Source organism: Corvus cornix, chromosome 1 (assembly GCF_000738735.6).
Source record: "Corvus cornix cornix isolate S_Up_H32 chromosome 1, ASM73873v5, whole genome shotgun sequence".
Classification (NCBI taxonomy): Eukaryota; Metazoa; Chordata; class Aves; order Passeriformes; family Corvidae; genus Corvus; species Corvus cornix.
The window spans coordinates 53,663,626-53,689,280 of record NC_046332.1 but is presented as its reverse complement, the minus strand read 5'-3'; the positions used below and the strand labels follow the sequence as shown (position 1 = coordinate 53,689,280).

General features: G+C 41.2%; 1 protein-coding gene across 3 annotated transcripts in view; it reads left to right on the top strand.

Moving 5' to 3' along the window:
* The first annotated feature begins 1,494 nt into the window (after window positions 1-1,494).
* Window positions 1,495-25,655, top strand: part of RNASEH2B (ribonuclease H2 subunit B) — a 44,486-nt gene continuing 20,325 nt past the window's right edge. For 2 of the 3 annotated variants that reach the window (XM_039567293.1, XM_039567280.1), the window contains exons 1-5: window positions 1,495-1,590; window positions 13,782-13,853; window positions 16,777-16,884; window positions 19,161-19,237; window positions 21,791-21,911. In XM_039567293.1, the coding sequence (XP_039423227.1) occupies window positions 1,509-1,590; window positions 13,782-13,853; window positions 16,777-16,884; window positions 19,161-19,237; window positions 21,791-21,911 (460 nt within the window). In that variant the 5' untranslated portion in view covers window positions 1,495-1,508. The remainder of the gene's footprint in view (window positions 1,591-13,781; window positions 13,854-16,776; window positions 16,885-19,160; window positions 19,238-21,790; window positions 21,912-25,655) is intronic. The other variant, XM_039567288.1, reaches the window with a different exon arrangement.

Below are 25,655 nucleotides of genomic sequence, written 5' to 3'. Positions count from 1 at the left end.
TAATTCTGCTCTGTTTTGGGGAATAGATGTTAGTATGTTTTTAATATTTGTTTCATATCTCTGAGATTTACAATTGATATGTATACTTTAATACTTTTGATAACATAATATTTATTCCTAAATCTCTGGGAAGGTGGCCATCCCTCCAGTCTTATGTGGGTAAAGCCAAGTTTATGTACATATATATACACATGCATGAAATATGCATTTTGTGTTGTGGCTATGGCTCCTCAGTGCGATCTGGAGGCAAAGAACCTATTTAGCAGGATCATGTTGTACACTGGGTAGGATGACTGCTGTGAGAGAACTGTGGCTCTGCCCACAACCAGCCTTGTAGGACTGAGGTTCCATTGAATGGCTAAGGCTGGCAGGCACCTCTGGAGAGGGTCTAGTCCAGCCCCCTGCTCAGGGCTGGGCCAGCTACAGCAGCTGCTCAGAGGAACACCCAGTCTGGATTTTAATACCGACACTGATAGAGATGGCATGGCTGTTCAGGACAACCTGCTCCACTAAAGACACTTCTTATATTTAAATGGAATTTATTTCAGTTTGTGCCCTTTGTGTCAAGCCCTGTCACACTGTGAGAAAGAACTACTACAGTACTGACAAGTCGTGAGAAAGAACAAGGTGTGGCTGGAGATGGGGGCCATGCGAAGGTAGGGCAGCACTTTTCCTGGACAAACACACTTGTTCTAGTTCCTAAAGATGAGCGTAACAGAGTACAGTGCAAGCACGGGAATGATGGAGCCAGGGAGTGGGCATGGACTGCAGAGAGACGTCAAGACCACCCAAGGCCCCCAAAGCCCTCCAACCCATTTCCAGAAAGGTCTGAAAGATCGGACTGCGTTTGGTAACTAATTTACATGGGAAGTGAGAAACCTGTCTTCAGGGTGGAGAAAACCTATCCATAAAAAGGTACCCTTCCCAAGCCTGGGCAGCAGCCCACAGGACCATGAGCGGGATCAATGCCGGAATCAGGTCTGGCCATCTCTTCTCCCCTCTCTTTTCCTCTTTCTTTCTCTCTCTCTTTCTCTCTCCCCCTCTTTAACTCATCTTTTCCTTTCTCTCTTCCCTTTCACCCTACCCCTATATCCAAAACCCACTAAGCCGTGTGCTTACATAACAGGTCAGGGACTAACAAAACAATTTCCACGCCAAGCGAGCAATTCACTAATGAAACCTTCTGACTGTTCGCGGACCCTGTGACTTCTATCGCTCCTTTGGACCACAAGCGTTTACGAGCCCTGGGTGCTCCCTTCGCCTTTCGGGCGCGACATCACACCCACCCAAATCCCGCGGGCCTGCAGGAGAGCAGGAGCTTTGCCGCCGGCGGCCCCGCCCTCCACGGCCGTACCACCCACTCCCTGTGTGTGTCGGGAAGGGGAAGAGGCGGAGCGGTGGCGCAGCCGGAGCCGTCCCCTCGCCCCGCTGCCGCCCGGCCCCTTCCCGGCGCGGCCCGCCCCGCCCGCCATGTTGCGGCGGCGGCGGGAGCGGCGGGCGCACGGAGCATGCGGGGCGCACGGAGCGGGCAGGGCGCGGAGCGGCGTCCCGCGGGCGCGCACCCCGCGCAGTGGGTGCTCATTGCCCCAGGTAACCCGGCGGGTCCGCTCCGCGGAGGGGCGGCTCTGCCGCAGCGCCGAGCTCTCCCGCCCCGCTGGCCGGCTCGGGCCGGAGGCGGGCGCTCTTCCCCGGGAGCTGGGGCAGGTGCCGGGGCTGCTGCGTGCGGCCGGTCCCCGCCCGGGTGTGGTAAGGCCGATTTGAGACACGGCCTCTGCACGAGGCCCCGCAGGGTACCCGCCCTTCCCCTCCAGGGACCCGGTTTCCCTCGCTGGATCAGTGCGTTTGATTAGTACGTGTTGTTAGGGTTTTGCCACGTGCTCTTGCCACCGATGTCCCTGATGGGTCTCGCTGTCCCCTCCCTGGAGCTGGCGGCCTGTCTTGCCTCCATCCCCTCAGTCCATTCCTGCATTTTTTGAAGGAAACGGTTTAGTGCCCTAAGCCACAGCTGTCAAACTAGCTTCAGCCCTAAGCCAGAGTGAGATCTTGTCTTTATTCTGAAGCAGCAGAGCTCCACATGGCAGCTCTGCAGGTATCCACCTGCCATATTCAGGTGCAATAACCACCAAGGCCTTAAGCTCTGTGTAGTGGAGGCTTGGTCTCTCCCACTCAGCCCTGAATCAATGGGAGGATGCCTTTGCTCCCTTACATGTATTTCTGCCATATATCAGGTTTAAACAAGGAGATCACAAAATGCATTTCTGTTAAAGAGGATGAGTGAAACAGGATGTGCTCAAATGCCAAGACACTAAGAGGAAGGAGACATAATTGCCTTTTCTAGTTTGCTTTTTAAGGAAATGTGACTTCCATGATTATCTGTGGGCTGGCTTTGTACTGTGGCTATATCTTAGCCCCACCCATAACTTAAAAGTGTTAATAACCAAACGTGATAAAAAGGAGGAGTTCTTTGGAGTAATTTTATGAGCTTTGCCTGTGATGATGTGAGAAATGCTGTAAATGGCATCACTGAAGGAGAGGTATAGCAAGAGCTTCGTTCAGCAAAGGTTGAAGGCAGGAGCTCAGTCTTGAGACATACACCCATAAGAAACCAGGCTTCTCTAGTTATATGAGAAACAGAACCAGCTGTCATGATTTCACTGATTCCTCTCTTCCTCTTGTTTTTGGTTCCACCCTTTGGTATGTGACATGCTTGGTGCCTAAGAAAGGAATTAATAAAGTGAGGAATTCCTTTTTTAATACTGACTCTATGCAGACTAGGATTTAAAGCTGAATCTTGTATCAGATGACTGGTTATGCCAACAGATGTCCATACTGTGCAAATATTTACAAATATGCTTAGCTTATGCATGAGTAGTCAGTTCTGTGCAGTAAGTTAAATTCTTCAGTAAGTGTTTGCAGGATTGGAGCCAGAGCTTGTAACTTTCATGAAGCCAGACAGTTTGTATTACCAATTATGCCAGCGCAGCTCTGACAAAATTTATATAGTACTCCAGACCTGTAAGAAAGTTTATTAAGCTTTAGTTGAACTTCAAAGCACATGGTGATTTTAAAAAAAGTCTGTGGCTGATAAATTCAGAACTCCACAGCTGATGAGACTAGCCAGCCATATGAATGAGACTGCTGAAATGAAACATTTAATGATTTTAGTTTGGTTTTAGCATTTTCAGAAAAGAGTTTAGGTTAATGTTACCACTTTTCAGACTTTTGTATTTCTTAACTGCTTTGTTGAATGAATCTCAGAAATTTTTCATTCACTGTTTAGCAGAATGTGTAGTAGGAAGACCTGATTACTTTCAGGAATAAAGATGGCTGCAGTTGGATTTAGAACAAAAATGCCCTTTGATGGTAAAATTCTATTCATATGACAATCTGTATCTTCATCATACCTGTATGGCATTGTGCTACATACATACATAAAAACAACTGGTGCAAATAAGTACAGGATCTGTTTCTGGATGTGAGTTGAATGCCATTTGTTACTGAGTCTACCAGCACCTTCTGGTTGTATGCAGCCTGTTTATGTTCTTGTACCTGTGGCCATTATCCTGTGCATAGCAGGAAGAAGAGGCAAGGTGTGGTTTCATTCTAAGCAAGAAGCTCCAAGACTTTTCTTGAAGTAAAGGCGTTTTCTAAGGTCTTGGTTTCAAGTGCTTAAGTTAGTTTGAACTAGTCACCTGGGTAGCCTGTCTCCCAGAACACCTTGAAAGGTTCATAACATACACCATCCTGCCCAACCTAATAGCATCTCCACTTGGATGTATGTCATTTATCTTGCTTTGATTGTGACTAGTTCTGCAAGAAGACTAGATATCTTAGTCTAAAAAAGAATGAGGTCTGTAAGGAGTATAGAAATAAAACAGTGGGAACTGAAGCTTGCCATCTTAAGTGTCAGGATTTGTCAGTCATTCAGACTTAGAAGTTCTACTGTAGCTTCCTAGAACAAGGCAAAGATACAGCTGGAGGTCTGAGTGATGGTGCATGTGTTGCTCTGATTCCTTAGTTACTGTGTGCTGAGAATCCGTTTGACTGCTGATGTGACATGTAGAAACACTTAGCTGTGAAAAATACTTGTAAAGCAAAGGTGAGATCCTTTCTTACTTGGCTTTCAGTGACTGACAACATCAGAGTGATACCAAACACGGCAGCTAGAAAGCACACAGATTTCATTTCCTAATTGCCATAGAAAGTGAGCAGAGTATGCTGTCTGCTTTAGTATTGAAGGTTATGAAATTACTACTATTTTTTTTTTTCAGTACACACCTATTTGCTGTTATATTGCATGGACAATAAATTGCTGCTCTGCCATTCAGAGCATGTGTGATGACTGAGGAGATAAATTTCAGTTCTATTTCTGATTTAGTAGTTTTTATATTGGTTTCAGTGTTCTGGAAACAGCTCAGAAACAAGGAATCTCTTCTGTCAGGTAGAGCTGCCCATGTTCTCTGCTGAAGTCATGATTCTGGCTAGAGGAATAATGCAGTCAGAGTGGGGTTTTTTTACCAATGCTGTGAACTGTTTTTAGAGGGACAGACTGTCACTTTCTGTAGCAAGTGATTAATTCTGTCATGTTTCCAGTACTGTAAAAATTTGATAATTAGTGACCCTCTCATGCCTACAAATCACAGACATAGGTACAAACCATATGCTCAGCAGTTAATTTGCATGGTTTGTAGAGGTGGGTGAAGGTGGGGAGGGGAAGCAGAGTTGACTGAGCTGAGAGACAGAGCTGATATTCCATCAGCAGGCCAGTCTTCCTGTGCTCCATTTCAGTCAGTATTTGCCTGCCCTCAATCTTTCCTATGGCATTCTTTCCTTGTCCACTGTTGTTATCAGCAGGCTGGTGACAGTCCTTGCCTTCGCCAACCCTTCTGCCACACCAAGAGACTTGGGCTGTTTGGCATGGGAGAATCGCACAAAGGGAAGTCCCAAGTAGGAAGGGAAAAGGAGAGTCTCAGACAGTCATATCTGAGCTGACTGCTAAGCAACTTCTAGGTGAGATAGCAAATTTTACCATTAGAAGTGGTAGCTTGCCCTTGGCCTGCTGAGATGTCTTGTGATAGCGTTTCTGCTGATACTTGCTTTTTTTCCATGAAGGCAGGACAATTCGACATGCAAATAAAATCATATTTTTGTTTTGTTTTTATACAAAGCATAATGGTTCCTTGGTTAGGGATTGAACCACCAAGGGAAGAACAAAGAGGAAAGCCAGAAGTGGTGTGAGAGGAGTTAGGAAGTGCTGGTCTGGTTGAGAAGGTTGGGTGAGAAGAGAGTGGTTAACCATGTTAATCACTCCAGAGAGGCTGGAAGCTGCTGATCTACGTTGTGCGGCCTTATTGGGAATGTGTAGTGAAAGACTGAGAAATGGATGTGAATGGCTAGGAGAGAAAACAATGAAGAAACAGGAAGAGGGTAGATGGAGGGATTGGTCTTGTGGAGGAAGGTGAAAGGAAAGAAAACTTGGGCATGTTGGTAGTGGTAGAGCTGTGCATGCTGGGCTTGGAATAGAGTCAACTCTTCAGGCTATTTCTGCAGTTGCAGATTAACTGTGCAGTGGATATACAGGCACCACATTTAGCCTGGGGCAGGCTCGGCTCAGAACTAGCAGTTTATTAGTTCAAGTGCTGTGCCATGTTAACACATCTCTGCTGTTTCCAGAACCAGCTTTGCTGTGCAGCTGCTTTCAGGCAGTGTCTGAACTAATAAGTCCTGATGGACCAAGCTGGCTCTGCGTAGACCCACTTGGGTGTTTCTGTGCTGTGCTCCATGTTCCAGGAGATTTTATTAGCTTGGCTGGAAATCTGGATCCGAGCTTGCTTTGTGCAGAGTAGTTGACGTCGATGGTTAAGAAGACCTCCCGAATCTGGAGTTCTGGAGGAATCATGGTACAGAGACACCAAAGTGCTAACGAGTCCTGAAGGACCCAAACGGGCTTCATCGGTGGACGGCTGAGTTTCCAGATAGTGCTTTTCTGCATTTCTAGTGGTACTTGGGTAATCAAGGCTGTTACATTACCCATGTATCCAAATTCTGCTTTACCCTTGAGAATGTAGAAATTCCTGTACAGGCTTTCTGTTGTTGGTCTAGCTACTGAACAGGTACAAGAGAAAAGTAGTAGCTCCTGGTGATTAAACCGTGGCTCTCTCATGGCTACAAAGTTCCTAATGATGTGCTTTAGTAGAGCAGATTCTGTCTGTATTTACTCAGTATCCATGTACTTCAAAAAAAAAAAATCCTGCTACTTTTTTGTGTGAATATAGGAAATTTCTACTTGCCTTTTGAGCTGGGCCCATGGAGCTACCATTTTTTATGTGTTCTCTGAAAATCATAAGAGCTAGAAGTTATTTTCTAGACTGAGAAATACGGCTGAGACCCCATGTAATTTTAGGGCTATCTAAATCTAAGGTCAGGGCTTTGGAAAACTCTTGAATACTGTGGTAAAGTCACTGTGTATGACATAGATCTGATCTGGGCTCTGTATAACAAATAAACATTCTTACATAATGGCTTCGAACCAGTCTTAACCAGAATCACACTAGCTGCTTAACAGGATTGGTGTGAAGGACAGTCTCTTTTTCAGTATTCCTCAGGGATAGGTGTTACGTCAGAACTGGAACTATTTATATCCTTCACTGGCTTTAGCAAAGAGGTCAGGAACTGAAGGCAGTTTTCTAAGTGTGGTGTTCCACTCTACACCTGGAGTTAAGACTGATATATTTAATATATTCTGTCTTTGTCTCTATTAGGAAAATAAGTAGGGGTTAGCTGCATGCTGAAAATCATTTTCAACATTTATTTTTCTGAGCTAGACAAGTTTAACTGAGCACATTTTTTCAGTCTGCTGTTTTCTTCAACAGTAAATTGATTAGCTCTTTTATTGTTTTATGGGAACTGCCATATGAATAGAACTGAAAGGGTTGCAACAGGGGAGGGAAATTTAACAATCCTATTATTTTTAGGAATTACTTATTCAAAAATAAAAGGAGCAGTTTCACATTAGACTTGGCAAATTGTTTGAACAAATCTCATATATGCCGAAAGTCAAATGGAGACAGAAATAAATGGACTGTGATGCCAAACCATGGGGCATCAGCACATATTAAATTGATCCTCCATCCTTTCAATTGAGACTAAGAAACTTTTGTCTCCATGCAGTAACCGAGGAAGTATTTGACTTGAAAATTTTGGGTCATAGTGAGAGAAAGCATCATAGCAAAAGAAGCTGTGGAATACTTAATTCATGAAAGTAGTTTGCTTTAAAAACAGAAGTAGGTAGGTTTTGCATTAATTTTTTTTTTCCATCCTTGCACTTTGATACATGCTTTCATTTAGTGTTTAAAAAACAATTCAGTTTATCTGCTACGAAGTAGATCACACTGCTGGGATGTTAGGGTACTTGGATCAAAAATTGTAATGATTGTCAAAATTGGGCAGAACACTTGAACATTAATACTTTCCAGAATAATTTAGGTAAAGAACTTGGAAATAATGTTTATGGTAAACAAATATGTATTGGTTTTAACAGCTGAGTCAAAACATCAGAAAGCCTATATAAAATATGTGCACATATTGATATACCTTTTTAATAAGCTGAATGTGGATATGCTTAGTTTAGAAGTTAGCATTCTGTGGGCATATTTTACTAAACCTCCCCCTAAACTGGCATTTGCATCTCCTGAACAAAGCCTTTTGCCTGCAGGTAATTTGCACTATTTCTTACATGTCATCTCCTAAAAGGCATACTGAGCTCTGCTGTGAATAAAGCAGATAAAACTGGCAAGCTTAGGAGCCAGAAGGAAGCATAGCAAATAAAATAACTGAAAAGAGATGTTTTAATGTGTAACACCATCTCCCACTTCTGCTTTCTGCCATCTGGCTTGGAAGAGACCAGCTTATGCCAACTTAGGCCTCTCTGCGCATGGGAATAGGGCTGATTCAGCCAGTAATACAGCTGCACCAGTGGTGACCCTATAAATATTGAGAAGGGAAGTCTGTAGTTTTTATCCTTTCGAGTGATAACCACTTCTTGAACTTCTCAAGACTGACCTCCCCTTTATTCAGCTGAAACTGTACACATTCTGCCAAGCATCTAGACTTCAGTAATGGATAAATTAGTACTGTCCATTGCTAGTGAGTCCATGAACATGTTTTTGTTTCTTTTTTTGACATAAGAAGTGAACTGTGCCAGCGTAAGGGGAAGCCAAAAGATGCTTTCAGGCATAAGTCTTAAAATTTAGCTGTATTGCATAGCTGTGTCCTGGAGCAAAAGACCATTCAAACTGTCTAGTAGCATTTCTTTGTGAAGCAGTGGTTAAGATAGAAAACAGTGCCATTTTTAGATACTATCTTTTACTGTAGAATGTTCTATATTATGTCACATTGAACGTTATTTCCTTACGGCCCCAAATAATAAATGCCATGATAACCAAACTGATAATCATTCTATGTCTTACAATAGGCATGCAAAAAGTCCCCTTACTGAAGCGAGTGCTATGTACAGTCAAAGAAAGAGTAAGGTGGTGAGGTAACATCAGGTTTACATAACTGAATAACAATTAAGATATTTCCAAAAATCAAGTGTGGGCAAGTACAAGCCCCTACCCTCTATGTAAGCACCTGCAAAATACCGGCTATTTGCAGAGGTACTGTTCAATGCTTCCCTGAGTATTGTGAGCCAGGGAAGCAGCAATGTAGTCCTGTGGCTCATCTCCTGCTTTCTCAACTCTGTAAATTCACGTATGATTTGGTTCTCTAATTAGTTTACACTGGTCAAAGACACCTGTGTCACATACGGAGTAGGATATATTCTATACCATCTGCTCCTGCCGTGGGTTCTGTCTCTTGTTCCATTGAGCTTACTGATAGGATTGAAAACTACTTCTTCATTGTGGCTGGTTATTTCTCAGCTGGATCAGTGAACTGAGCTGATTTGCTGTGGGGCCGTGAGCTTGCTAGTTTTGGTGGAAAAAAGCAGCAGAGATGCAAAACAAAAAAGGAGCAGAGTTGGGGACCCCAGGACTGCACTCTTCTATGGCCTGTTGTAGGAACCCAGATCTGTATCAGCCTGTGGTCTTTGATCCTTTGAAGCCATTTATGAAACTGTATCCTCAGTCTGTGCATACCTGAATTCATGTATTATGCTTACAGTTAATTACCTTGTAACATAGAAAAATTATAAAAAATTTGGGTGATACAAAGTACTGGATTTATTAATTAATTTTCACTGGGCTTTTTTCAGGGCATACTGCACAACAAAGGACATGGGCACTGAATTGAAGCCATTTTCTTCAGGGTTGAGATTCTAAAAAGAACACAAACAAAATGTTTATTAGATCTAACCTATCTATATCCTTAGGCTACATAGTTTAAAGTCTTCCATAAAATGTCTATTTAATGGGCTCCATCATAATGTCTCCATCTGACACACCTTTCGTGCACAGTTAGAAGTTAAGAAGGGAATGGAAAAGACTTGTGTAGGTGACGTATGGTTTAATATCTGTTTTTAAATGAAATCTTAACTTTATATTTCCAGACTTAAATAGTCCTTTTTCTTTGCAGGGTGGTGGTGGTTGGGAAATTTGTGCTCTCAGAGGGTTTTTTCCTCTTACGCAATTGACAGATATTTACAGCCTTTTTGCTTGCTTGGCTGGCAGCTTTTTGCATGGGAATTCCATATAACTTGATATTAGTCTGTTATATATAGTATTCTATAAGCATTTTTTTTAAAAAAAGAAGGTGAACAGACTTTGCATCATCCATAACAGTTTCACAGATCTTAGTGGGAGTTTTACGTTGTTTTTCAATGTATTTATGTTCCTGTACCAGGTAACACTTTTTCTTTCAGTGACCAAATTCATTAGTGCCTCATATCTATCCATTGTGGAAGAAATTATTGCCAGAAATCCTTTGACAGCTGGTTCATTTTCAATTTGTTCTGTTTATGTATCTTACAGAATTTGCCTGGTTGTATGTCTGACCTCCATGAAATACAATAATCTTTTCTCCTTTTCTGTAGTGGAAAGCTTCATTTAAGCTTCCATAGTCTCTTTTGCTCAGCTTCAGGATTCTGAGGATGTGTCTGTAGACTCCAAACTGCTGGATACATCGTGCACATTTTTAGGTGGACTTTGTGTGATCTGGTTAACAGTGCACAAACAGTAGACAGTAACTTGAGCAAAGGGGACATAGTTACTGGCCCAGTGTTGGAATTGTCCTGGACTGTGTTTAACTCGGGACTCCCTCCGCTGGTGTAGCTGTGGTGGTGCTGCATCCGGATAGCACTGCAGTGCCAGAGGTGTCTGTAAGCGAGGAGACAGAGCCATACACTTGCAGGGGATGATAATAGGTGGAATTAAGCTTTAGGTGGGTTCAGCTGCCTCCTGGAAGTGTCTGCCTTCTGTCTTTCCAGGCAGTTTAAAGAGTGGCTTGCTTGCTGGCCTCCTTGAGACAGGATTAATTTAGCCCCTCTGTACCCTTCTATCAGTTTTTTATATCATTGTAGTCTGTTGTCCTAGGAGAAAATCATGCTGTAATGACACGTTAGTAAGGTGACCTGACTGTGGGTCACTGTTGGTAGAGAGTGTACTCTCCAGAAAGGTCTTGCCTCTCTCCCTAAGTATTCTTGTAGATGAGCAAGTTTCTCAGGGCTGAGCTATGGGAACTGTTAAAATAACCGTAGTGGCAGTCATCTGATGTTTTCCTTTAGAATTTAACAAAACAGCTCTTCCTGTAATGTTACTTTTTTGTTTGTTTTCTGTAAGGTGATTTCTTATCTGGATGTGAATTTTAAAATTGAAAACAAATTCCCAACCTAGTTTAACTCTCAGTTTTGCTAGAAAATGGCTACAGTACTGCTTTTAAAGAAGTCTGTGTTTACTTAGCTGTGAGAGATCCTTGCTGAAATACAAGGACTGATAAATGTAATGGCATTAAAGAAATCCAGTTACCTTTCCTGGATAAAGTCCAGAGCACAAATAAGTTAGGTTTGGACACCTAACATCAAAAATCCCTTGCTCAGCATTTTCCTAGCCATGAAGTATTTAAATTCAGATAAATAGGGCCTTCTTTGCCCTTAAGGCCATGTTGATATTGCATCCAGTTTTCCAAGCAGGCATTCTCCCAGCTGCCTCTTTTTTTTGTCTGCCAACTTGACATATAGTAAAGCCAATCTATAACAAAAATATTCTTCAGATGCCCCTGGAAATGGAGTGGAATATTGCCTACATTTTGAGGAAATTGAATGTTAAAGAAACTCAAAGCAACCATTTTTGCCTTTGCCCAGTCCTTCCCTTCTTCTTGTGTGTGTGCATGTCCCTTCAGGCAAACTGTTTTCCATGGCAGCTGTGTGGAGAGTGTGACATAAACTCTGATCCCATCGGCTTGAGATAGTGGGACAGAAGCCTGCAACTCAGACTGTTTGTTAGGGTTTGATCCCTGCTGTCCTCATGCAGTGGTGACCCCCTTGGAGCCTGAGAAGCACCAAAGAACTCCATGGGCAGTGCTCTTCACATGGGGAGGAGCTTCTGGCAGGGCCAGAGGGGCAGAGCAGAGGGTGCTGAGCCTGGGGGATAGCATGGGGCAGACCTGGATGATGGAGGGCGGTTATCTGGGCTGGGAAGGTAGAGGATTGATGAGGAATAGAAGGGACAATGTATCCTTGGGTTTGTTACACTGAGTGCTCCCTACCTGTAGGAGTCTCCCAGGCTTAGCAGAGATGGATGAATTCAGTGTTCAGAAGAGAACATCTCAACCTAGTAAAGATGCGAATGTCATTAAAAACAGCAAATTAGGAAGGATTGTCGTCTTAATTGTTCACAAGATGCAACTTCAGGCTCAGCTGGACTCATTCCCAGTGTTCATCAATCTATGCATGAAGAAAGCAGAGCAAGTGAGCGCTGAAAGTTCCTTTGGGGTTTTTTTTTTTGTTTTGCTTTTTGTTTTAAATTTTGAAACTCACATTTACTGTGTATATTTTAACATGTTCATGTGAAACACATCAAAGTAAACACATGCAGCATGTTTCTTTCACTATCATTAATCACTTCAGTGTTTTAAAAAGTAACAAAAAATACACTAATGTTAAACTGTGGTCAAGAATTGAAATATACACAGCTCTAGAAATTGGAAGGTCGCCTTTGCCAGGGCAAATGTAGCTTGACAGCCGTGTGTTTACGTATCAGCATATGAAGCAAGTCTGGTTAGCAAATATGGACTTTTTCCATTAAAAGCCCTCAACTTTTACTGAAACTTTTTGAAGCAGTTTTTCAAGCCACCTGAAGACTCATTTAAATTTTGAAGGGAAGAAAATTACTCTAAATCCTCTGAACCACTCTGAGAACTATTACTCTCCAGCACTTTTATCACTAAATACATTTGGTTTTTGTGTCCTGCATATGTCTTTATCTGGGCAACTTCTGTTGGTGACACAACTGAATAACAAGGAGTGAATATGAAGGTTGAGAGTTATTTGGGGTTTTTTTTTTTGCCCCTGAGGTGTCAATGAGCAGCCAAGTGTGAGAAGTCCACTTGTCCTTTTCAGGTATGTTGGGGCTTTCAGCCAGGGTGGAGGACAGCTACTTTCGGTTGTTCCTACTTCCCTGTTTGCCAAAGAGCTCTGCCAGCTCCCTCTTCACAAACCTGCTGGATGCTACTGAAAGGGGAAGGACAGTGTGGCACTTCTGTTCCTTTGAATAGTCATGCGGTCTGCTGCTATTGCTCCTGTCTGCTTTCCTCGGCAGCACTATAACGCAAACATCAGCCTGATCCCTGTCAGTCCATTCTCTGGGGTCTGGATACTGGTTATATATGTGAAATGTTTTAGTAATTTTCCTTGCTCTGATGAATGCCTGTATGAAAGGAATTGGGACTGAACTGGCAGTGTGCAGGCTAAGAAGGATGATGCTGTCATGGTGCTCTTTACTGAGATGTGGGAAGTTGTTTTCATAAATATAAGTTAGACATTCCCTACAAAGAGGACTTGGATAGAATATAATTAACTACTTATAGATGTGTTTTTTTGTACTTGAGTCAGCGTCCTTGTGGTAGCTGTTTCCTTCTTTTTTCAGTTTCACAGAAAAAATATACTTTTGTGGCTCTGCTTTTTGTCTTCTGTTTGTTCAAAGATACAGAAAAGAGAATAACTGTAAGGAGCTTAAGCCAGAGGTGCTGTATTCTCTCAGCATCTTTTACTTGTGGGGGGAATTAAATGCAGTCTTTATTTTTCAAGTTTGTACATAACAGATAAATAAGTGTGCATGTTTTTCACAGATGTAACAACTAGAATAAGCTAATTCCTGCATAATCTGACTTCCTGAAAGCTTTAAAGGATCACAGTTTCTTCCCAAGTTTATTTTACCTATTGCACTTTTTTAATGTCCAGATTGTGCTTGGCCTAACTAACCAAAGCATTCTCATTGTCTTTGTGACTAATCAGGGCAGCATATCAGTTCATCTTACTTAACTGGGATGTCAAATTTAGGAGCTCTCTTGCCTGAAGGCTCTCTAGGGGGAAGTGGTTTTCAAAATCTAAATCATCCCCAGGTGCATATCTTTCCTGTGACAGATAGAGAGTGCCAGGAAGTCTGGAATCATAATTTAAGTGCCTTGATCAGGTAGGATGAATTTGGGTTGAGGCATATAACTTTTAGGCAGATGTGTGTGTGTGTTTTCAAAAAGTGTCAATCCAATTAATTCTGAATGTCTTGGAGAAGCAGATGTGAAATACTTCACAACTTAATAGTTCATAACTTTTTCCTCTCCCCTTACAGAGGCTGCTATTGACCCCCCTAAGACACCTGACAGCGAACCCTTGTTTACAAAACTGCGCAATCCAAGCACAGGCAAGTTCTGGAATTGTGACATGAGCCTGTTAAAATTCTGGTTGATACTCTCCACCACCAAAAGATTCATATTTCGCAAAGCTGAAATAATGATGATAGATACAAGTTTTAAGTGCCAAAGATACTGCTCTTTATGCCAGATAGCTAATGCTGTGCAAACATTTAGGATTTCTTTTATAATTTTAATTGGTCAAACTGTTTATTCATCAGGAATATTGGCAGCACAAAAAAAGGGGTGTAATTTAAGTTCTGTTTTTAAGTGCATTAGTTTTGGGGAGCTTACAGTGTTGGGTGTTGAGTCCAGGCTTTTTTTTTTTAATCCAAATTTGGTCTTCTTAGCATTCATTTTATGCTTTAAAATAAATAGAGTTAGAAGAAGTGATTCAGTTGTACTTACCGAGCTTTTTGGGTCTTCTCATTTTTAAGTCTTAATTTTCTTTTCCTGGCCCAGATCATGGTGTCTCTTTTCTCCTTAATAGAGGACGAGGCACTTTGAATTCAAAATACATTGGAAAGACCAGCAAATGCAGGCAATAAAATGACACCACCATCCCGTGGTTACTTTCTTCTAGTCAGATCGTTCTTTTTGCCAAGGATTTTTATTCTATGATCAATTAATAATTGGAGTATAAGATACTGCAACAGAAACTTGCAGTAAGCCTTTGTTAGGGTTAACATTCTGTTTGAAAAATGTCTGTGCTTGCAAGATGTTTCATGCTGGTTTTTTATCTTTGCTTAAGCTCGTTTATTTTCTGTAGATTTAAGTTTTATGGTGTTGGTCTGAAATTGACTGCTTGTATTTCTATGTATTTACATATATATGTGTAACTGAAGTCTTCAGATACATTTTAGTGTGACAGTATAGGAACCGTACTTGTTCTTGAAAGAGGAAAATTGTCCAAAATAATAATACAGAAGGTAAAATCACTTCTTCATCCTGTTACCTATTTCTTGATTGCTCAGATTTACAGTGGGAATATAAAGCCATATCTATTTTCCACCTGTGTTATTATTTCTTGCTGTAGCATATTGACTTTGTAGTTTGATATGTTTTTAAAAGCACAGATGTTAATTTGTTTTTCCTCTGTGTGAAAAGAGATCTGTTTACCTTGTAGAATCAGAGATCTTGGGAAAGTTTTCTGGGGAAAACCTAAAGTGCAATGATTGCCTGGGTGTGTTCCTTTAGCATTTACAGGACCTTATTTATAGGCCTGCATAAACTTTCAGTTATGTTGCCTGTTACAAATACGAAGTCTGAAAATGGAAGAACTGAGACCACACTATTAATGTATTTTCCTTACCTTTGGGTCTAACAGATGAATTGTTGATGCCAGATATTGTATAGATAGGCACTGAAGGGCTCAGAGCACTATAGAATTCATGCTAACCACGTTATTAAATAAAAACATGCTTCGTCCTTTATATAGACAGGTAAAAAGGACAAATTTCTATCCCTTACAAAGACTATAAAGTAGAATCAGACTGCAATTCAGAAGTACCACAATAAACGTTGGAGAAGTTGTGAGCAAAGCTGCCCAAGTTCTCTCCCCATCCCCTGGAATTTCTGTCTAACAGTACTGTGGTGACTGTCCTTTTAGCATAATGACATAAATTGAGAAGCTGTACTTAGGTAATAAGAAGGGTCCCTTTCCTAAGATTTTGTAGCTCACCACTGGATTTGGATAGCACACTCACTTGTAGGAGTCTTAAGTTGTTCAGTCAGCACTTCTGTGAGTAGTTTGATGTGGTGCTGATCAAACTGTGGTGTAGACCCTTTTTGAGGGTGCACATGGTAATGATTGAAACCTCTGTTCCCCCTTACGACTACTCGTTGCTCCTTTCCTCCCCTACCCAAAAGAAAAATTATCAGAGAACTGAAATTATATCCTTAAGTGAGGTTAAACATCTGGCCAGCCTTTTGGATAAAGGGGGAAAAAATGCATTATCAGTGATTTTTGGGAATTCATGTGTCTGCCCATTTTAGCTGACCTCCCTCCACACCTGGGGGTGTCTGCAGACTGAGAAGAGCAGTGCTGATGTCAGCTTTCAGGGCTTACACTGAGACTTCTCTGAGCCAGCCCATGATCTGCAAGCCAGTGCAGCTTTGCAATTTATGTGTTTTGAGCAGGACAGCCGTGCTGTAGTTGCTCTTGTTTCTTGAAGATAGATTGATAGCCAAGACAGAAGCAGACCAGCCAACAGACTCAGCAGACCACATTTCAGTGGCCCCTTCTGTAGGTGTGGCAACTTCCCATTTTAGATATGGAAAATGCCAGTCCTGTTTGCAATGTGTTTGTCACCCTTTCATTGTAACCCAAAACTAATGTGAAATGAAAGAGCTGTGCTATGGGGTGACCTAAAATAAACCTTGTCTTTTCCTTTCCAAACTTTTAAGGTTCGGATGGGCACTTCAAACCAACTTCTTCTAGCTTCCTTGTTTACTTTATGCATCTACCCATACTGAGTCATCACAATCCATTTTGGTGCACAAAGAAAAAGTATTTCAAATTGTCCATGAATGGTTTGAAACTTTTGTTCCCCTAACCCAGAGTCTGATCTTCAAGACAAATGTGATGGAAGGAGAGGGAATTCTCTTGTTTTCCACCTTCCCCCTTCACTACAGAAAAAAAGCTGATTTCTTGAGTGATTTTGATTTGGGTTTGGATCAAAGGCTTTGTGTTGTAAGATGAACTATTCACACATCTTATTTATTGATTCAAATTCAGTTTCGTTTATAGAGCTGGTAAATGAACATCTGTATATAATAGTGTTTTTTGTCTGAGCTCTCTTTGTAGTGAGTTTATGTAGAAAGTGTGTATGTTTGTGTGTCTGTATGTATATAAGGCACATTCTTCAAACATATTGGGTATTCTTTTGATTTTTGTGAAAGCTTACAAACACAAACCAGATTTCTTTTCAACAGGGGAAGCAACCCTTTACTTATTCAGCAGTGGTGCACAGCAGCTGTTTGAAGTAAAAGCTTTTCACGAGGAACATCGGTCCTGGTTTATAGGTCAGACTGTTCAACAAGGTGAGTTGGATAATGAATCTTTCCCCCATCTTTAACTAATGTTTGTACACAGACCTTCCCTCTCTCTTCTAGTAAATTTACAGGTGTTTTTCCTTGTTGTTTGAGGCATGCTGCATCATATCCCTACCTTCTGATAGACTCATTTGCCATATGGATTTAACCAGGGCTTGGGGCTTTGTCAATTCTCTTTAAAAGGTTGCCTTTGGCAGCCTCAATTAGGCAGATGTTCATTTGTCATTTTTTGAAGGGGAAAGGAGGGGTAAGTAATTCAATTGTATTTAAACTGAAGTGCCATAAAATACTTAGCTTTCCTTGTCAATCACACCAGCAAGTCCTCTGTGTAAGTTAATAAGTATTATCCTATGGGAAAGAAAAAAAAGGGCTAGAACGCCTTAGCTAGCTGAGCAAAGTGGTGTGTTAGAGCTCCAAGCACTGGAATGTATGGTCTTGCATTCTTTTAATTATGTCTTTAGTCCCCAGCCTGAGTGCTGGGCTCTCAGGAGAGGCCTGCTGTCTGAAGTTGCCATTTCAGTGTTCTCTCTGAAGTGAGCTGGTCTGTACCATCTTGGACATTCTGTGATCCTGCTCGCTGTTCTGAAAATGAGGAGGAAACTTGTGTAACTGCTTGTGACGGCTTTCACAATGCCTTTTCAGTAAGGATGTTATTGTAGCAGTGTTTCTCTGCCACCATGTCCACAGACCAGCATGTCCATAAGTATTAATTCGGGACATTAAGGTATATTTATTTTATTCCTTTTCATTAGAGAAAAGTCCATTTATAATAATAAATAAAAGCAGCCCTTCCAGACATATGCCTTCTTTAATGGTAATGTCCCAAAGTGTGTGCTAACTTTTAAACATCCTCTGCAGGCACATAAAGCAATGCAAGCAGTATGTCTCTGAGCTTTTCCTTGTTCCGTCTTGGGGATGAGCCAACAGACTGGGTCTGCTCCCTTCTCCCAGTCATGTCCACATTGTATTCTCTCTCTCCCTTTCTAACCTTTATTTTGGCCCTTGGAAAACAGGAACTTGGATTGCCTTAAGGAATCATGCCCTCAGGTTTTTTTTTAAAATACAGTGGAAAAATGTTTCCTGAATGTTATGGCTGCTGTATCTCTGAAACGGTCAGAAGAACAGCACAAAATGCTGTGTGTTTGCAGTTAAAACAAATTACCTGGTTATCTGCAGAGAAGGGCAGAGGTCTTTATACACCTCTAGTGAGTCTGAATCTTTAGAACAAAGAAAAATAACTCTTCCTGGAGGTTCAGTGGAAAGCAGTTGAGTAGAAGCTTTGAGAAGGTGGCAGTGGGTGTTGTTTCCTTCCAGTTTCAATATCAAAGCTTTCATGTTTGTAAGTAGTTTTGATGCTTGCTTTGCCTCACATGGAGCATCATGTTAGTAATACACGTTAGGTTGGATATCAGCTTTGCCCAAACCACATTCTTCCAACATGATCTTTTGTTAGTTTTAGGGCCGTCATAATAGCATTTCCTTTTCTCTAATGATCTTAGTCATGTGACTTGAAACAAAAAGATTACATTTATTTGCTTTTGGTTTGCTAATTACTGTCAAATTGTCATCAATTATTTGGTCTCATTAGTGAATTTCCTTGATGTTACATTGTTTCCAATTATCTGCAATTATACAAAAAGCCTGACTAAGCCATTGTCCTGCAATGAACTCCAGATGGGCAGAGGTGTCTGTTTCAATGGGAGACCACGGTCTTTCTTTGTGTGTAACCTTGAATGCAGCACACTGAGCCATATTTTCTCATCTGGGTGTTCCATTAGGAGTCTGCATCAGATGCTGCCTTTACTGATGAGAGGCAGCTCTAAGGTAACTAGTTCTTGAAATTCTTTCTTGTCCTGCCTGTCTCTTCCACCAGCACAGTGTTGCCTTGCCCAGTGTTGGAGGTTGAGTATTGCTGAATCTCTCCGGTATCCCAAACCAAATCTCTGTTGCCCCCAAATCTGCCAATAGAGGGCAGCTCCAATTTTGCTGGTTTTAATACAGTCCAGAAAAAAGGGAAAACTCAGAGTACATGAAGCCAGAAGTCCTGAAGTGGAGCTTTTGCTTTGGTTTGGCAGGGTAGAGAATTGAGTTATCTCCGTATTTTTAATGTAAAATTACAGATACAATTCTCCTGTTTGTTTTATTAAAATATGGGATACTTCCAAAAAAAAAAAAATGGGCTCTTCACACTCCTAAAAAGCATCCTAAACCCTCAAAAAAGTCAGTATATTGTGTAAGCTTATTTTTGTATTTCTGTCACCTAGATGGGCGCCTGCTGTTTGTTACACCAATGGACCCCTTATTTCTGATACTTTACTACCTCATAAAGGCAGACAAGGAGGTAAGCCTGCTTTACTTTTTTTCTCTCTAATTCTCAGGAGAAAACATTATTTCTGACTTCAGTTCTGGAGAAGTTATGTTAATTTTACAAAGAGTGGCTTCCATAATAATGGAAATTTGATTTGCATTTAAAGCAGAGTTATCTTAATACCTAGAAGTATTTTTATTTGCATCAAGTTTTTTCGTCGCTAAATTATGTTACAAGAGTCAGCTTTCAATCTCAACAAGCACTAATCACCTCCTTTTTCAAGAGAATAAGAGATTCTCTTTTGTCTTTTTGTGAGAGCCTGTCCCAGAACTATTGAATTTAAAATGCTGACATGTCATCAGATCAAAACAAACTAGTGCCCTTTCTGAGACATCAGTAGACTGGTTATTTTGGGAAAAAGGGAAAAAGAAAGAAAAATTTGGATGCTATGGAGCGGGAAAGAGGAACATTTCTGTGGCAGTTTGAACTTAAAAAGAAACCTTGCCTTTTTAGAAACAGTATTTGTAGAGGTGCTGTATCATAGAAGAGCAATGGGATGATCGAGTATCCAAAAGTTGGGTAATTAATAAATGGCTTCATTGCTTTATGGTGGGTGTAGCAAAACCTCACTTAAATTTCTGAAATATGTCAAAAGTCATAGGCAAATTTACTGATTTATTTTTATAAACAGCATGTGAAAAAAAGGGCACAAAATGAAATGGAGATGTTGTTTTTTTTTTTTTTATTTGTTTTGTCTTGTGGAGACAATAGTTTCACTTTATGCAGCCTAAGGGTTTTTGCTCTAAAAGAATTTCTACAAGGTTGCTTGCTATTTTCTGCTTTAGATTGCAAGTGGAAAATGCAGGAGAACAATTTTTATGGTGAAGATATAAAGTCTTCCTACACCTTTGTAATAGTAACTTATTGTTCTGTAATCGTTTTTAATGGTTTAAGATATAGGGTGTGATATAGATGAATTCTATGTTTCTGTGGTCAAGATGGTCCACCAGAAGAGGTCATTCTACAAGGAGTAGTTCAGCTTGTTCCCTGGGCGCTGTTTGAATTCATCACACCTTTGAAAGCTTTATATCAAACTTAAATTAGGGAAGCAGTAAATCTCCTCTCTTTATGTGGAGGGGTGCCTGAGTAAAGGACAACTCCTGCTGCTGTTTCTGTGCATAGGAAGAGTCCTGTGCTGCCCTTCACTTTTTCAGTACATTGTTTTCTGGTTTCTAGGTGAGGCATGATGCCAGAAAAATGCACAGTGGTGTTCTGGGTCCTAAAAAAGGGCAAATGCGTTCCTGCAGCACCTTGATTAAGTTAGTGTATTCTAAGTAAAGGGAAGTCTTGTTGTAAGGTTCGCTTGAATGCAGCACAATCACTTCTAGCTTGAACTAATGGATATCACTGGATATCTTAGGATCATCCTTTGCACTGTCCTTTGATTTTGATAGTGTGATGCAGGATTGCTTAGTATGTCTCTGAGCGGAGCCATCTCCTATACAGCACCTTGCTTGGCTTAGGCTCTGTGCCCATGCATGATGTAAATGCAGCTGCCTTGCTTTGGGACACAAGCAGGGCAAGTTATCTATAAGAAAGAGCTTATTGCAGTTTTATTTTTGTGTCTCCTAACTTCTTTTTGCCACTGTTATTGTGCCTTTTCCTTTTTAAGGAGAAAAAACACTCTAAATACTTTCTGGTTTTGCTTTTTGTGTATTTGGGATTTTTTTCTTGTTTTTATTGTGATTTTTAACAATAGATGGTTGCTTTTATTAAGCCTCTGACTGTCTAGCAAGAGAATTAATTAATAATGAAAGCAGTATACCCCAAGTGGGCTTTTTCATGCAGACCAATATAATGAGTTCAGCCTTGGCTCCAGAGACCACGCACTCTCTTAAGCATGAGAAGCTCACAGAGTCTTTGTACTGATGCGCTAAGGGATCTTTCCAAAGGGAAGGTTGCCAGTTGTGCCAAACCATGCTGAATGATTATGCATTGTTTGGCAGTGGCTAAATTTGTTAGATGGTTCTGTCATGTGTGGAGCTATTTAAGTTGTGCCAAAATCACTTTATATCCCTACTCTGGCGAAACTGGAATTGACTTTGCAGAGGTGAAAGGTTAACACTGTGTTCCAGAAGCTGCCCTGCTCCTTTGAGATTTCTTTGTCGAAGGAAAAGCAAAATTTGAATGGAAGCTATGACACTGGGTTTAATCCAACAGGTTTTGGTCTAAAACACTCTTGGCACACACTGACTACTGTGTCTTATGTCATCTTCCAAAAAATCCTGCTGTACTTCACATTAGTTTCTCCCCATGTTGTTCTAAATTTGGCCTTTTAAGTGCAGTGTTTGAAGAGTTCAGCATTTTGCAGGTATTTACTGGTCTGAAATAAATATTTATAGCTTGCTTTGTAATCAGTTTCGCAATGTGTCATGTGTTACCATTCAAAATATGATGTTCTTTAAATCCTTTTTTTTAAAATCATGGCCATTGCATGCATATATATTTATATATATATGTGTAGTGTGTATATATGTGTCTTAACATTTTAGTAATGCTTTTGTAATCCCTTTGATGTATTTTCAGCAGCAAGGAAAGTTCCAGCCACTTGATCAAGTTGTGCTAGACTCGGAATACCCTAACTGCCCATTGCTGCTGAAGTGTGCAGATGTTAAACAGTACATACAGCACGTAACAGAAGAAAAAGGTGAAAAAAAGGGGTGGGGGGGAGGGCAGAAAAAAAAAATACTCAATTTGTTAGTGTCACCTCATTACAAGAAAGATTTAAATATTGTTTTTTGTTTTACTAAACAACCAAAGTGCTGGACACAGCTGTACTTTAAAAACAGAAGCTTAGGTTTAAAGCTTGTCATCGCAGTCTTGTGAATAGAAATGTGTGGACCTCAGATTATCTGCTGCAACTCTGCAAAACTCATGCAGTCTTGTTGCTAGGTGTCATACAAATGATAAACTGATCAGAGCTGGCTTCTTGACATTACTGTATATGTTGTGAACTCTCTTTGACTTGGATCAGAATTTTACCTCTCTACATTCTTTATTTAGTGTAGGATAGTCTGGCATGGAAGAAGTGGTCCATTTTACTTTTTTTCACCCTTTTCTTCCAAAGCATTGAAACAATAAGTAGTAAAAAGCTGGAGAAGAGTGCATATGCTGCTGAGAAAGGAGAACACAAGTTTTCTGGTTTTGCATAATTTAGTGTGGGTTTAAGCTTAAAGACTTAATTGTTTTAAAATACAAAAGTTGATTGGGATGCATAAGGATATGAGAGAGAAAACTCAAATGGAAAAAGTTAGCAAGCTATCAATTCTATACATAGTTTCCTCAACCTTTGCTCAGAATTCCCTTTGGTGTGGGGGCTTGCATTTTATATGAGGACAAAATGTGCTTTCTAGGGAAGGGAAAAGGAGCATGACATAATTTTTGCAGGTTTGAAAGGGTGCAAGACCTCAGTTTTTATTTTTGGTCCTTTAAATAGCATTCTGCTTAGGCTTGCTAACTCCTTGATAGGGAATGGAGATCTCCCTGCATGCACATGGAGATCTACAGGAGAAGGTACAGGAATCTTTTGCACCATCAAGTGCAAAACCAGTAAGCGGTCTGATTCTTATGCACTAGAGCTCCTCCAAGGAGTTGAGGTTAAAGTTAAAGGATAGATTGAAAGCTACCTACATTAAGAATTTTCTTTCATGAAGCAAGCTGGCCCTTGTCATTTATATATATATATGAAGAAATATTTAAATGATCTACAGATAATTGGGAAGTGGCTAAGGAAAGGCGATGGAAGAATAAAAAGTCTCCTAAGTAAAAGACCAGACCTCCTCCTAGCTGTATAGAACATTAAGGTATTTGTGTGGGATGGAAGCTGTAAGTTGATTTAGGTGCACAAGTTTTTAACTATTTCGGACTTGATATGGTGCGTATGCAATAAGGTAGGGAAGCTGCATTTGAACTTCAGAGCAGGACATGTTTCCATTGAAAATGCTCACTAACAAGAGAGAAGAAAATTTAAGTAGCAAGGCTGTTGTCAAATTCTGTTTGGGAGTGGGGTAGTTGGAATTATGTGCTTCCATAAGCACGTAATTGTGGAGTAATACTACTGTTCCTGCTGGATTTCCGAAAGAACCTATAGAAAACATTTAGTGACATTTGGTATCATTTGGACCAAACAACCTTTTTCTTTGTGTGAGTTCTGACCTTGGAGAAGGCTTCTTTAAAGACAGGTGCATCTGAAATGCAAAACCCCTTTTTCCTTCTCATGAAGTGATAAGTATGTCCATTAAAAAGTATTTTTAAGCTTTCAGGCAATTGCTGTGCCCTGCAACTTGTCTAACACTGGATAAGTAGCCAGGGTGAGAGAAGATATATTAAACTTCTGTGTACAGAGTCACAGAATCATCAAGGTTAGAAGAAGCCTTCAAGATGATCTAGTCCAAGTGTCAACCTAGCACTGCCATAATCACTCCTAAACCATATTTCCAAGTGCCACATCCAGACTCCTCTTGAACACTTCCAGAGACTGTGATTCCACCACTGACCTGGTCACTTTATTCCAAGGCCTGACCACCCTTTCAGTGGAACAAATTTTTCTAATATTTAATGTGAACAGCCCCTGGTGCAACTTCAGGCCGTTTCCTTTTGTCCTTTCACTTGAGACTTGGCAGAAGAGACCGACCCCCACTTCACTGCAACCTCCTTTCTGATGGGTGTGGAGAGTAATATGGTCCCCCCCTGAGCTTCACTGAGAGTAAACACCCCCAGCTCCTTCACCTGCTCCTCATCAGACTTGTGCTCTAGACCCTTCACCAGCTCCACTGCCCTTCTCTGGACTTGCTCCAGCACCTCAATGTCCTTCTTGTGGTGAGGGGTCCAGAACTGGACACAGGATTTGAGGTGTGGCCTCACCAGTGCCAAGTACAGGGGCACAATCACTGCCCTGGTCCTGCTGGCCACACTATTGCTGGTACAGGCCAGGATGCCATTGGCCTTCTCGGCCATCTGGGCACACTCTGCCTCATCAACCAGCATCCCCAGGTCCTTTTCTACTGAGCAGCTTTCCAGCCATTCTGTCCCCAGCCTATAGTTCTGCAGAGGTTTGTTGACCCAAGTGCAGGACCTGGAATTTGGCCTTGTTGAACCTCATGCCGTTGGTCTCAGCCCATCAATCCAAGCTGTCCAGATCCCTCTGCAGAGCCTTCCTACCCTGCAGCAGATCAACACTCCTGCCCAATTTGCTGTCATCTGTGAACTGACCGAGGGTGCACTCAATCCCCCCCATACAGATCATTGGTAAAGATACTAGATAAAGAATTGGCCCTGGGGTCACCACTAGTGACCAGCTGCCAACTGAATGTAACTGCTTTCATCCCCCCTCTCTGGGCCTGGCCATTCAGACAGGTTTTTACCCAGTGAGGAGTGCACCTGTCCAAGCCATGAGCAGCCAGTTTCTGTAGGACACTGCTGTGGGAGACAGTGTCAGATGCTTTTCAGAAGTCCAGATAGACAACATCCACAGTCTTCCCCTCATACACTAAGTGGATCACATTGTCATAATGGAGGCCAGGTTGGTCACCCTTCTGAGAAGGTGAAATATGGTGCCACATCCTTTTGGCTGTCAAACCTAAGTCTGCACAGGAACTTAGGTTTATTTTTTTGAAGGGGCACTTCCTCCAAACAACAGTTCAGCCTTTGGGCAGTATCTATGCTCCCAAAACAAAACTTTAGAAAAAAGTATTTGCTATGGACAATAGCTTGTGTCTTTGTCTAACTTCTGTATCCATTCTGATACTGTGTTTGCAGTTGTTACCTGTTGGAGCATCCTCCCATAAACTGTATTCTGTTAGACAGTAGTGAAGATGCTTTACTGCTTGTTTTTTTTTCACTTTCAGTAATGTATTAAGTACACCTCTAAGTTTGTGTCATTTTGCCAACAGATTATATTAGCTGTTAAGGAAGTTGTGTTCACTTGCTGGGTTTTGCTTTGAAATGTGAGGTGAACAATGCTTTTGTCATAAAAGCTGTACACACACACGCACATCAGCTTTATGTGATATTCTTGGATTTTCCCAGGCATGTACCTGCATGTACATGCTACTTTTTTCTTGTTCAGGTTTGGATTGGGTTCAAAGTAACAGTGAGGGTTGTTCTTAGGATTTCTTTCTTTTTTTAGAACACCAAGAGTAGTGTTATGCAACAAAACCATTGGCACTTGCTTGCCTGTCATGCACACATCACCTTTCTGTTTAATCCACTTCTATGTGTTTCATATTCTCATGTCTTTTATTGCCTGTAAAAAATACCAGCATTATGACTTAAGGTACTCACTCTTTTCTCGCTCTTAAGACCTGTTGTCCACTTTGTAGCCTTTTTCGTTTAAGGAGTAGAGCATTAGGGCAAGAAGTATCAGTTGTGTTAAAGCTTCTGCAGCTCTGTT